At 41.9% G+C, this 13,516-nt stretch overlaps 1 protein-coding gene across 1 annotated transcript in view; it reads left to right on the top strand.

The window, feature by feature from the left end:
- The window catches only part of SLCO4C1 (solute carrier organic anion transporter family member 4C1), a 174,391-nt gene that overhangs the window by 113,132 nt on the left and 47,743 nt on the right, over window positions 1-13,516 (top strand). The window contains exon 6 of the mRNA XM_030193420.1: window positions 10,270-10,385. Coding sequence (XP_030049280.1) covers window positions 10,270-10,385 — 116 coding nt within the window. The remainder of the gene's footprint in view (window positions 1-10,269; window positions 10,386-13,516) is intronic.

The following is a 13,516-nucleotide window of genomic DNA, read 5'->3' as shown; positions in this document are numbered from 1 at the left end:
TTGTAAAATTTGTAGTCCACATCTACAATTCTGAGTGGAATATTAAAAGGTCTTCACGCACATTCCTAAATCTTCACTTCACTAGCTGCAGAGGACTGATATATAAGTTAATAATAATGCATCAATACAGCCACTCTGAATTCTCATCCCCTGTAATCTCACCACACTCATACCTCTACTCACAGAAAATGTATACCACATGCTTTCTTGTTGTTATGTACTGCCCCTTTTAGTTTCCCATTGTTTCCCCCAATGTTTCACTGCTCTTTTCCATTGTTATATTCCTTAATGATACTCTGAGTTTGTCTCGCATAACTCCTCACAATGTAATCCATAACCGAGTAATAACAAATTGTATTTCTATTACTCACAACTTATTGTAAGCCACACTGAGCCCGCAAAAAGGTGGGAAAATGTGGGATACAAATGCAATAAAATAAATAAATCAATAAAATCCAGTTTTTCTTATATAGGAACGCAGCTTTGGAATGCACTACCACTTGATGTGAAAAAATAAGTGACCTTATCAATTTTAGGAAATCACTGAAGACCTATCTCTTCAATAGAGCATATCATAACGACCCATCACCTGAACTCTAATACATTACTGTTTTAATTGTTATTTCATTATCAATCTTGTTATACCTAATGTTTTATTCCACTATGTTACTCATACTCTTGTGATATTATTAATTGTATTTCTATTCTGCCACGGCAATAGCCAGGGCAGAGCAATGTAAGCCACATTGAGCCTGCAGATAGGTGGGAAAATGTGGGATACAAATGCAATAAATAAATAAATAAATAACAAAATGGCAAATATAAATATCTACATAAATCATAAATACAAAACAAACTCTTATTAAAACAAGAAATGATCAGAAACAGCAGTTCTAGTCCATGACTTGCTTCCTAACTAGAAGATAACACCTTCTGGAACAGCACAGTTTTTATGACTTTCTTAAATTCAGGCATACTTTTCAAAGCCCTTAACTCAGAGGGTAAAGAATGCCAAAACTTCAGCCCAGCAATATAGAAAATGGAATTCCTATACTCATCTAAATAAATCAGTGTAAAAGAGGGAGCATCCAAAATATTACTGGAACATTCTAGCAGACTGATGTAAGTGTAAACTAGAAGCAATGACTAGTGAAAATTTGCTAATCAACACTTTAAAAACTAACAATAAAATCTTATACTGAATCCTAAATTCACTGGAAGGCAATGCAAAGAAACCAAATCAGGGGTGATATGCTCAAATCGCCTTAACCCTAGCAAAATGCGCACAGCAGCATTCTGGGCAACCTGCAAAGAGCGTAAAACAACTTTATGGTAAGCCTAAATACAGGGCATTACCATAATTGAAATGTGGTATCACTATACTTTGGACCACTGTTTGAAAATATTCTTGAGAGAGATAATTTTTCAGTCGTCTACCAAGCTTCAATTAAAAAAACCACTGTACTAATCACCTTGGTAATCTTAGATTTCATGCTCAGAACTGGATCCAGGATCACACCTAAAAATCATATAGTTTCACTAAACAATATTTCTATTCCACCTGTCATAAAAGATCTTGGCACATTATCCATTGAAAAACTAGACTTTGAAACCACTTGAGTCTTAGACATGTTTAAGCTATGGAAATTTGCTTTCATTTATTGCTTAATTGTCTTTAAATAAAGAATGCTCTCTGTCACAGAATTCTCAATTTTAAAAAAGAGAATTGTATATCATCTGCATAGATCCTATAAATACCCAGACCCTTCAACAAAGAGCTTAATGGAAGAAGAAAAATGTTAAAATTGCTGAAAGGGAAGACCCTTGAGGCACTCCAGTGGTTAACTCAGTAATCCGACTCTTGAACAATGCAAACTCTGCTTACTCAGAAAAGAAGAAAAACATTTTCCAGCAACACCAGTGATACCAATAGAATGCAGGTATTGTAACAATACTATATGACTAATTGAATCAAACACCGTAGATATGTCTAAAGAGACTAAAATAAATGATGTCCTTTTATCAAAATTTGCTCTTAAAACATCTGTTGTAGAGAGCAACAAAGATTGTGTCATGCTCACATCTGAAGCCAAATTGATACTTGTCAGGAATCTGATGTTCATTTAAAAAATCCACCAATTGGAATAGCAGAGTTCTTTCAATCATTTTAGCTGTATAAGGAAGAGATGAGAGAGGCCTAAAATTCTGAACCTTAGTAACATCCAATTTAACTTTTTTTAAAAAAGGCTTCACTGATGCCTTCTGTTAAGGATTTATTACTAGATAAGTCAAGAAGTCAATTGTCATGACTGGGAACTTTGTGTCTTTTGGCTAGGAGCCATGATGGCCCCCTTCCTTGGGCCTGCCATGCTTAAAGGACCTGGAATGGAGTCCCCCTTGCCAGTTGTTAAAGAAAAAAAAGATCTGTGGTGGTCTTTGGGGAATTCTGAGCTTTCCATACCCCAATCCCTACTTTAACCCCCCCCCCCCAGCCAGACCCCTTTTCATCCCCCATCAGATGATCCACCCCTGTGTAATATTAACATCCACTACATAGAAGTCCTCCATACCCTTTGCCCCTCTCAGTCATACCTTTAAAACCATGGGTAATATAAAGTCATCAGTAACATTTCCTAAAATGGCTTTGGATAATTTCCTGTGCTACTTTGCTTCACACATGACATAACAGCTGGTACCATTTTGGAAAGTGATGCCAACAGACAAGAATCTCTGGGATTGTTCCTGTGTCCACTGGACCTCAAATATTTCAAGGACTGCTTTGGGGACTTGGTTGAGGAAGTAGATGATTCCTGCAGCATGTTCTTGACCTGCAGAAGCTCACACATCAGTCTGAAGAGTGACGTTGCTGTCTTTTCTGGGGTGAGGGCAGATCATGTGTCTGCCTTTTTGCCCTTTTGAGCTGCAGCATCCCCAAAATCCAGTTTCCCAGGCTTTGAAGACATCATCTCTGAAGCGTCTGATGGTGAGTTTGCTGCCTAATGTATAGGAAAGGATATTGCAGGATTTTCGTATCAGGCCTTGGAGGAGCTCCCTGTTCATTCAGCCATTCCTGACTCTGCTTACCAGGAGGAGTTCCAAGGGTGGGCAGTGGAGGTGGTAGACCTTAAGGGGACTTTTTTTTCCTTAAAATATGTTGGTGGAGAGGCTTAGGGTCCCACCATGAGCATCAGAGATTTTTCAACACCAAGGTATGGGAGGATTTTGTTGCAGCTTTGTGGCTCCCTCAGAACATTAGTTTGTGTGTTGGCTTACCTGTATTCCTTCGGGAAAGTTAACTATTGGAATAACATAGCACAGGCTGTGTTATTTCATTTTCATAGTAATGAGCTGCTTAGCAATCATTTGCATGCAGAGAGTTCTTTACTGTACCCTCGTTGCACCAAGTTTACAAACCTATAAATAATTTGCAGAATATTGCATTAATTGCAGCTTCCAGCATGCTATTTCCTTTTGAGCTGCAGTAATGCATTTTACTTTGGTAGAAACATGCAAATAAGTTAAAACAGCTTATTAAACAGGATCTTAAGCTTTTACTTAAATAGTCAAGAGCAAATTGCACAAGATTCTGAAACAGGAACCTACTTATACAAGACTTTTCATCGTTAGGATTGGAAACAAGAAGTAAATAAAATGTTATCTGAAGATCAGTAAGTTCAATAATTGGCCAAAAAAAGTAATTTGGGCACAATAGCAAAAGAAATGTTTTCATCTGTTACTTTAACCCCTAATACCCAAGCAATGCCATCTTGTGGTGCAACAACAGATAGCATTCTCTTCAATATAGTAGGCCCCCACTATACTCTAGATTAATTTTACTTAATAGCTTATTATGGAGTTCCCTGAGTAAAGAATTTGTAAGGCAGTCTTCTGTTGTACCCTCTTAGGGAAATACTGCAGAACTATTACTCCTTGTTTTTATTAGTCTCTCAGGAAATATTTCACATCTGTATGTTTGGCACAATATTCCTTTCCCACTCCATGAATGTGGTGAGTTTCTCCAATACTAACACACACTCTATCCCCTCACCAGGTTCACTGCTTAGATCTCTGATGTGTGTGTCACTGATTACAGAAGAGCTTCAGGAAGTTATTCCCATAGGTGTATGAAAAGTGATGGATCTACCTAAATTCCCTTGATTCCCTAGGCACTACTCTGTAGTAAATGTTTACATTGACAAATGGTCTTCTGCTAAAAGGCATCATTATTCTTCCCAGACTTAATTCTTTACCATTTTCATTTCTGACATTCTCTTTAAGTTCTGACTTTATATTGCTTGCCGTTGTGGTGCCCTACCAGGCTTTCATAATCCCTGCACAAAACCATTTGACAATCATTCTGCTTTCTTACCTGCGTACCCTTCAAATTCTCTTTTATATTAATACCACTCTAGTAATCTCTGTTGTCACTGATTTTACTGCCTTCTCTTTTGTCTCCTCCTGGCTGCACTCCATGAATTTCTGCCCATATTTGGGTGACCTATCTTTGACCCACTTATTTCAGAAAGAGGTTTGTGTGCTGCAGCCCGCTTAGTTCTTTGGATTGTCGCTCACCCATGTCAAGACTCTGCCAGGTTTGACTTTGCCACTGGTCTTTTGCTGCTCTTTTTTTCCCTTCTAGTTGACCGCTATCCTGTGTGATTATGTGGCTCCACCTCCAGCTGCCTGGTGGATATTGCTTGGGGACTGCTGACACTCTTTGCTGCTGCTACTGCTGCTTCCTATTCTACTTCTGTTCTGACAACTGCTTGGTCCATGTTGGCCATTCTACCTGCCCTTGCTCCATGATCTTGGATGAGAGTTTGGCCTGGAAGCAATTCTGTAGCCTCCCATGATTAGGCAGCAGAGGTGATAACAAGGTGAGTGATCACACTTGGTTGCTGCTCTTGCTACTAGATTAAAAGGAAGAATTAAAAGTTTGCGTCTGCTGCACTTCCAGTATTGTTCCATTTGCCTCTGAATGCAAGCCAAGGGGGCCAGAGGTTATGTTGCTCTGGAAATCCAGACTCCTTTGCTGCTGCCACTGCTGATAAACCTCACTCATGGGGCCGATGATCAGAAGCAAACATGGGTGCTAGAGGCCAATAGCACCATACTAGCACCTGTGTTTGCTCCCGCCTGATGATCAGAGCCGGTGAGGGCATGTAATGCACTTGCCGGCTCTGAATGCTACTTTCATGCAAATGCATGCAAACAAGGGTCTCCCACATTCATCCCTCATGATCAGTGGGCAGCGTGGCAAACAAGGGTGCTGCTACTGCTGCAAACCTTACGCCAACTAGGAGCTTGCATTAGGGTTTGCTAGCGAGGGAGGAATGAGGGAGACCCACTGAAGAAGTTTGACAGATCCGGGGATTTTCTAAGCCTGCCCCCCCCCCAAAAAAAAAACAGAAGACACCCACTGAATAGAAATGCCCTGGTGGTCTAGTGGGACTGCTATTTATCCGCCCCCCCTGCCCCTGACAGCCTACCTCTCTGTGGTCGTCATGGTGGGAGGAGGGAGGGACTAGCACTCCTTCCCTTCTCTTCGGTTGCCTTCCCAAAATGGTGGCCTCCTGCCCTGCCCAGTGCATCCTGGGATGCACCAGGCAGAGGGGGACAGGCTTAGGTTTGACAGCTCTGGGAGAAAATCCCAGACCTGTCAAACCTCTTCTGCTGTTTGACAGATCTGGGCTTTTGACAGCCTGGACCTGTCTAACAGCTTCTGTGGGAGGAATTTGTTTGTTGTTTTTTGTTACATTTGTACCCCATGCTTTCCCACTCATGGCAGGCTCAATGCGGCTTACATGGGGCAATGGAGTGACTTGCCCAGAGTCACAAGGAGCTGCCTGTGCGGGAATTGAACTCAGTTCCTCAGGACCAAAGTCCACCACCCTAACCACTAGGCCACTCCTCCACGCCAAGATCAGCTTTGATCATAGGGGCATTATAGCTGTGCGCTGTTGTGGTGCTATTTTTAGAGCACTGTTTGCAACAGCGCAGGGCTTCTGATCATCAGCCCATCAGAGATGGTTGGACAGGGAAGATGGAGCTACCAGCCAGCTTGCTTCAGGCCAAGTGCTCAGAGGGAAAGCACCTCAGTAGAATATTGAATGACTGCCTTCCTTGTGACTGCTACCTTTTTATCAGCTGTTCTGAAGTATTGTGCCTCTCATGGTGCAGCTGCTACTTGGGTACCTTGCTCAATTGCCAGTAGTTCTGTCTGCAGTGTTGTTTCTTGCTTCTGTGGTCCAACGCGCTCTCATTGGTAAGTTTTTATTAATTGCTTCTTTTTCTATTCTTCCAGGTTGCATGCTTGAGCTGTGTTCTGCTCTGTCCCTGGCTTCCCTTCCTTTTTATGTTACTCATTTAAAATCCTGCTGGACCATTTAGGCTACTCCTGGCCTAACTTTACCTGTCCAGCCAATAGGTTTAATATAGCTTATGGCCGTTAGAGATATGAAAAATTCAGGCTTTGTGCTTTGGGAACAGTGGCTTTGCTTCGCATCCTCCAGGTATCCCAAATTGAGGATGGGAAAAGTGTGTCAAATGTAATATCGTGAATAAACAATCAATGTTTTGTTTTCATTATAAGTGTTTCATTGAATGCCCAGTCTCTTAGTTGTGCTCTGCAGTGCTGCTTTGCCATGTTCATCTGTTCATCGTTCAAAGCTCATGAAAGCAGTGGCACCTACAGATTGAAAAGTTAACGTTATACATTGCTCAAATAAGTGTATTTTTGTTGGAAGTTCATTTATAGTTCCCATGGTCTTGTGGGCTGCATAAAATTCAATATCGGGCTGTAGGATATAGGATATAGTTCCTGTGATATAGTGTTGTTTTTTCTGCCCAGATGCATTTTATTGGTGGTTTATGCTAAATTTATGCCGTGTGTCACTTTTCTTCCTGTAGGAGCAATAGCTTCTGACCGTATCGTGCCATCGCAGTGTTAATAATTGCATCACATAAGGTAGTAATGAAGTTAAAAATAGGTGCAGTAACTTTGTATGGAAATTTAATTTCTTGGAGTCTTAGATGGAGGATCTAATTTTGATGGTAAAAGAGAAGAATTATAAAGTGCAAAAGAACTACGAGGATGGTTCTAGGATTCTGGTGATGTATGGCATTACCTTGGTCAAATTCCATTTCTGGGCTTGTGGAAGGATACACTGTAGTTTGCTGTTCTAGCTGCTGTTTTCCCCGGGATTATATGGAGGTTTTCTTGTTTATGTTCTGTGTAAGGCTGCCAACTGGATCCAGATTCGTAGGACAGGGTTGAAGCAGTTCTGGGTTTACCCCATTGCATGATGGGACTTGTAGTCTTTTCGTAGGGAATGTGATAGGCGGGAAATCTGAACTACAAGTCCCTACATGCAAGGGGCTAAACCCAGGACTGCATCAACCTTGTCCTTGAATCTGGATTCAGTTGGCAGCCTTACTTTTGTGAGAGACCTCTGATTTTTTTCCATCAGCTTTGGGAAAAGTTGTTGCATATTGTATTTCTGCTTCTCCATAAGTACATAAGTAATGCCATACTGAGAAAAGACCAAAGGTCCATCGAGCCCAGCATCCTGTCCCCAGTATTATGAATCGTGCAGAGTGACTTGTGGTTTTCAATTTGTTTTGTCTACATGTTTCTGTGGTTTTCAGTTCATGTTTTGTCTATATGTTTTTGCTTTTAATTTGTGGTTCCTTATTCTATATTTGGTGGTGATCCGCCTTTGTTTTGCATGTGGACCAAGGTGAGGAATTCTGTCAACATATAGGTTCTGCAAGGATCTGCAGCAATCAAGCAGGGATTATTTACAATATATATTACATTACATTGAATTTCTAGACCGCCTGACTTGTAAATTCTAGGCGGTTTACAATAAAATATAGAGCAAAAAACAGGGACAAACCTCTGGAATTACAATTATACCATCTAAGTAAAAAAGGAGAAATAACTAACAAATCTTTTAAAAAGTAGTCTTCAGAAGTTTCCAAAAAACTATCATAACTTTTCAAATTTCCAATTTTAAAGCAAATGTGTTCCAAATATTAGGCACCTGGAACATCATCAACTGCTTAAATAAACCAAATCTTTCTATCCCCTTAGGAGAAGGGACTGCAAAAGGAGAAGAATATTTTGATATTCTATTTCTTCTAAAATCTTTAAACTCCACTTGATCTATCAAGTAGCTCAGACAGTCTCCAGTAGCTAGTTTATTGGTATTCTAGCACCACTTGTAGCATTGTAATAAATCCTAATCCTATATAATAATTCTCACCTCCAACTGCCTGGGACCGTGGCTCATTCCGTAGATCAGGCTGACATCACCATAGCCATTATGATGCCAACTTCAGAACCCGGGGGAAAAAACATGCCTCACAGCTGATCCATGTCCAGAGGAGGGTCGCTGGACATGGGTGGCTGGAGGGGGGCAGGGGCGAGAGGAGGGTCGCTGGACATGGGTGGCTTCAGGGGGGGCAGGGGGTTGCTGGACATGGGTGGCTGGAAGGGGGGCAGGGGAGAGAGGAGGGTTGCTGGACATGGGTGGCAGGAGGGTGGGGCAGGGGAGAGAGGAGGTTCACTGGACATGGGTGGCTGCAGTGGCGCAGGGGGAGAGGAGGGTCGCTGCAGGGGAGCCGAGGAAAACCTTGCTAGTACCCATTTCATTTGTGTCAGAAACGGGCCTTTTTTACTAGTAATAAATAAATGTACATGGCTGCCTTTTCGTAGTTAAGATTATCACTGTTTGAATCCCGGGAGTTAATGCTGTTTTGGTATAGTGGTGCTAAGTACATTCTTTGTGGGACTTTGTGAAATGTCCCAAAGTGCCTAATAGTGGAGTTTGTGTTGCTACTACTGAGATGTCACCAGAATCTGTATACTCTTTTTTTTTGTTTGTTTAGTACTGTAGCAATGGGAAATGGCCTAGTTCTGCTCCACATTCATTGGTGTGGTAGTTTCTGTGGAGAGAGGGATTGTTTGTAGAATTGAAAGCCTGGGGTTTCTGTTGGCTTCTGTCCCTTTCAGGAGAATGCAGAAGTCTCTCTTTCATCTGTACTGTGTGCATCAGTAGGCCTTGGCAGTGTGACAGTACACCACCATTATAAATGAGGCTATACTCGGTGAGCTTTTTCATTCTTGTGGTATATCACATTTAATAATCACATCCAAGTAGTTTACAATTCATTTATAATAAATAACAAACCAAGAAAAGAACACCAGTAATCATGATGGGAAAGAGGGAAAAAATACAGGCAAGATGAGAACTTTAACAAACAGCTTCATAGGCAAACTGACTAGCCACCCCTCAAACCACAACCCGGAAAAGCTCATGCAAATATATAAGTGCCTGGTAAGCCGCTCCTGGCTGTGGGCTTAACTAACCCTGGGCCAGGGGCATGTGCAGCTCCCGACATTGAATATCTGGGTATGACCGCTGACCCGGAAATTAACTGGGTACTGGCCGATATTCAGACTGGTGCCTGGTTAACTTGCTTAAAGTTTGGACAGGTGTTTGCTGTCTTAGCTTTATGGTAGCAGACTGAAAATTTCCACTAACAAGGTGGAATGGAAACTTAGCCAAACTCCACTCCCAGACTGGCCAGAAACTAGCCGGTTTTAGCATAGTCATTGGCACTATTCTGTTAAGTGCCACTGAATATCCTCAGATAGCCCTGCACAAGTGATTGAAATGGCCAAGAGCCTCTCCTGGCTGTTTAAATTGCTTTGAATATCGCCCCCTAAGTTTTTAAGGCAACTTAATTTCATGGAATACTGATCCTTGAGCCTGTCAGATTTTTCAGAAGAGCTGGTAATACTACTATTGATACTAATCATTTCTATAGCGCTACTAGACGTACGTAGCGCTGTACAAATTATATATGGGTACTTTTTCTGTCCCTAGGGGGCTCACAATCTGTTTTTTGTACCTGGGGCAATGGAGGGTTAAGTGACTTGCCCAAAGTCACAAGGAGCTGCAGGGGGAGTCGAACCCAGGTTGCCAGGATCAAAGCTCACTGCACTAACTATTAGACTACTCCTCCAATTTAACACACTAGCTGGTAATGTGCAAGGTAGTCAGAGAGTGTTCCCATCTTTAAGCAGACCATTCTCTGTAGTACTGGGTGGTTATAGTGAACTCAGTGCTTGGTCTGAGTCTTCTGTCTTGTTGTAGAAGTTGATGGTATTCACATTGAAGCTATGTGTGTACGTTACAGTGCTGTACATGCTGACTGAAGAGTTTATTCTGGGTTTCACTGAACATTTTTCTGGTTGTGCAGGCACAGCAAAAGTACAGGCGGAAAAAGTGTCTCAGGCGCACAGCAACGGGAGTGAGAATATCATTGACAAGAAGGATATTGGAAAAAGTTTTAAAGATTTTCCTGTGGCTCTTAAGGTAATGTGAAAAACTAAATCTACTGCAAAATCCATTTGTTTAAAATGCGTAATGTAAATGATTCTAAGGGCCCCCTCTGTTTGACAAAAGAGGAAAAACGTTTTTAAAATAGTTTAATGCCTTTGTTCTGCCTGAATTGTTTCTGACATTGAAAACAAATGGGTGCGCTAAAGCATTTAGGGCCCTGTTTACTCTAAGGTGTGCTATTGTTTTTAGCGTGCGCTAAAAGTTAGCACACGCTGCTGCTCTATGGGTGTCTATAGCATTAGCACGCGCTAAAAACGATAGGATGCCTACAATGCGGCTTAGTAAACAGGACTCTTAGTGTGTGCTAAGGGCTAGATTCTTTATATGGCGCCTAAAAATTCTGCGCAGAAAAAAATACACCTTAGCATATTCTGTAAAGCACAGCTATATTTTATAAAATAGGTTTAAATTTCCATGTGGTATATAGAATACGCCAAGCGCCTCTCCACGCAACCAAATTTAGTCATGGCCGCTTATGCCATGCTTTACTTGGTATAAATCCCGACACCTAAATTAAGCGCAGAGCAGGTGTATTCTATAACAAAGCGCATAGATTTTAGAAACGCCCAAGCCCTGCCCATGGCCATGCCCCTTTTTCAACTGTGCGACTTAGAATTTAAGTGCATCACATTACAGAATAAACTTAGCGAGTTGTGCACGTAAATCTTAATGCCAATTAGTGCTGATAATTGCTTGTTAAAATCCAATTGTAGGTGCTGATTAGCTAGTTAACCAATTAAGTTACACATACCGTTATATAATATGCTTAAATTTCCATGTGGAAATTAAGGTGCGATACATAGAATCCTGGGGTAAAAGCTAAGAAGCCTTCTTTATACCTACAGTGGGGGAAATAAGTATTTGATCCCTTGCTGATTTTGTAAGTTTGCCCACTGACAAAGACATGAGCAGCCCATAATTGAAGGGTAGGTTATTGGTAACAGTGAGAGATAGCACATCACAAATTAAATCCGGAAAATCACATTGTGGAAAGTATATGAATTTATTTGCATTCTGCAGAGGGAAATAAGTATTTGATCCCCCACCAACCAGTAAGAGATCTGGCCCCTACAGACCAGGTAGATGCTCCAAATCAACTCGTTACCTGCATGACAGACAGCTGTCGGCAATGGTCACCTGTATGAAAGACACCTGTCCACAGACTCAGTGAATCAGTCAGACTCTAACCTCTACAAAATGGCCAAGAGCAAGGAGCTGTCTAAGGATGTCAGGGACAAGATCATACACCTGCACAAGGCTGGAATGGGCTACAAAACCATCAGTAAGACGCTGGGCGAGAAGGAGACAACTGTTGGTGCCATAGTAAGAAAATGGAAGAAGTACAAAATGACTGTCAATCGACAAAGATCTGGGGCTCCACGCAAAATCTCACCTCGTGGGGTATCCTTGATCATGAGGAAGGTTAGAAATCAGCCTACAACTACAAGGGGGGAACTTGTCAATGATCTCAAGGCAGCTGGGACCACTGTCACCACGAAAACCATTGGTAACACATTACGACATAACGGATTGCAATCCTGCAGTGCCCGCAAGGTCCCCTTGCTCCGGAAGGCACATGTGACGGCCCGTCTGAAGTTTGCCAGTGAACACCTGGATGATGCCGAGAGTGATTGGGAGAAGGTGCTGTGGTCAGATGAGACAAAAATTGAGCTCTTTGGCATGAACTCAACTCGCCGTGTTTGGAGGAAGAGAAATGCTGCCTATGACCCAAAGAACACCGTCCCCACTGTCAAGCATGGAGGTGGAAATGTTATGTTTTGGGGGTGTTTCTCTGCTAAGGGCACAGGACTACTTCACCGCATCAATGGGAGAATGGATGGGGCCATGTACCGTACAATTCTGAGTGACAACCTCCTTCCCTCCACCAGGGCCTTAAAAATGGGTCGTGGCTGGGTCTTCCAGCACGACAATGACCCAAAACATACAGCCAAGGCAACAAAGGAGTGGCTCAGGAAGAAGCACATTAGGGTCATGGAGTGGCCTAGCCAGTCACCAGACCTTAATCCCATTGAAAACTTATGGAGGGAGCTGAAGCTGCGAGTTGCCAAGTGACAGCCCAGAACTCTTAATGATTTAGAGATGATCTGCAAAGAGGAGTGGACCAAAATTCCTCCTGACATGTGTGCAAACCTCATCATCAACTACAGAAGACGTCTGACCGCTGTGCTTGCCAACAAGGGTTTTGCCACCAAGTATTAGGTCTTGTTTGCCAGAGGGATTAAATACTTATTTCCCTCTGCAGAATGCAAATAAATTCATATACTTTCCACAATGTGATTTTCCGGATTTAATTTGTGATGTGCTATCTCTCACTGTTACCAATAACCTACCCTTCAATTATGGGCTGCTCATGTCTTTGTCAGTGGGCAAACTTACAAAATCAGCAAGGGATCAAATACTTATTTCCACCACTGTATGGGCTTCTTAGCATTTAGTACGCACTAAATCCATTAGTGCACCTTAGTAAAAGGATCCCAAATTGTTAATTGAATATTGTGCTAGTGATTGTCAACCAACATTTCATTTCATTGATTTCATTCTTTACCTCGCCTCCCAAGACACTCAGGGCATCTTTTGACGCTATTGGTGAACAAGCAGAAGTAAAAAAAAAAAAAAAAAAATCCCTTATTTTACAAACAGAAGATACCCAGTTACATTGAGACTGGATCGCCAGAGCTGTATCAGTAGGAAATATGTGAACTCAGGCTACAAATTGAGCATTCTACATATCATAATCTGCAGAAAGAGCAGAAAAGGCTCTGTGATTGGTGGCTATGATTTTGTCAGGGAAAATTAAGAAAGCATAGACATAGCTGAAGGCTGGTGGTAAAAAAAGAAAAATCTGGAAAATGAAAGAGTGAAGGGAGCCATGTATCCCAAATGCTCAGATCTGGGGATAGTGGTTCCCTTGGTCCTCCTGACAGCGATGTGCCAGTCAGCTTGCTGAGCGGAGAAAAACAATAATTAATGTCTTCTGCTGTTTGTGGGGCGAGCACAATATTTTTATTTATTTGTTTCATTTGTATCCCACATTTTCCCACCTATTTGCAGGCTCAATGTGGCTTACATGGTACTGCAACGGC

The sequence above is a fragment of the Microcaecilia unicolor genome, chromosome 2 (genome assembly GCF_901765095.1).
Source record: "Microcaecilia unicolor chromosome 2, aMicUni1.1, whole genome shotgun sequence".
Lineage (NCBI taxonomy): Eukaryota > Metazoa > Chordata > Amphibia > Gymnophiona > Siphonopidae > Microcaecilia > Microcaecilia unicolor.
Note: the sequence above shows the minus strand (reverse complement) of the source record. Positions and strands in the feature narration are given on the sequence as shown.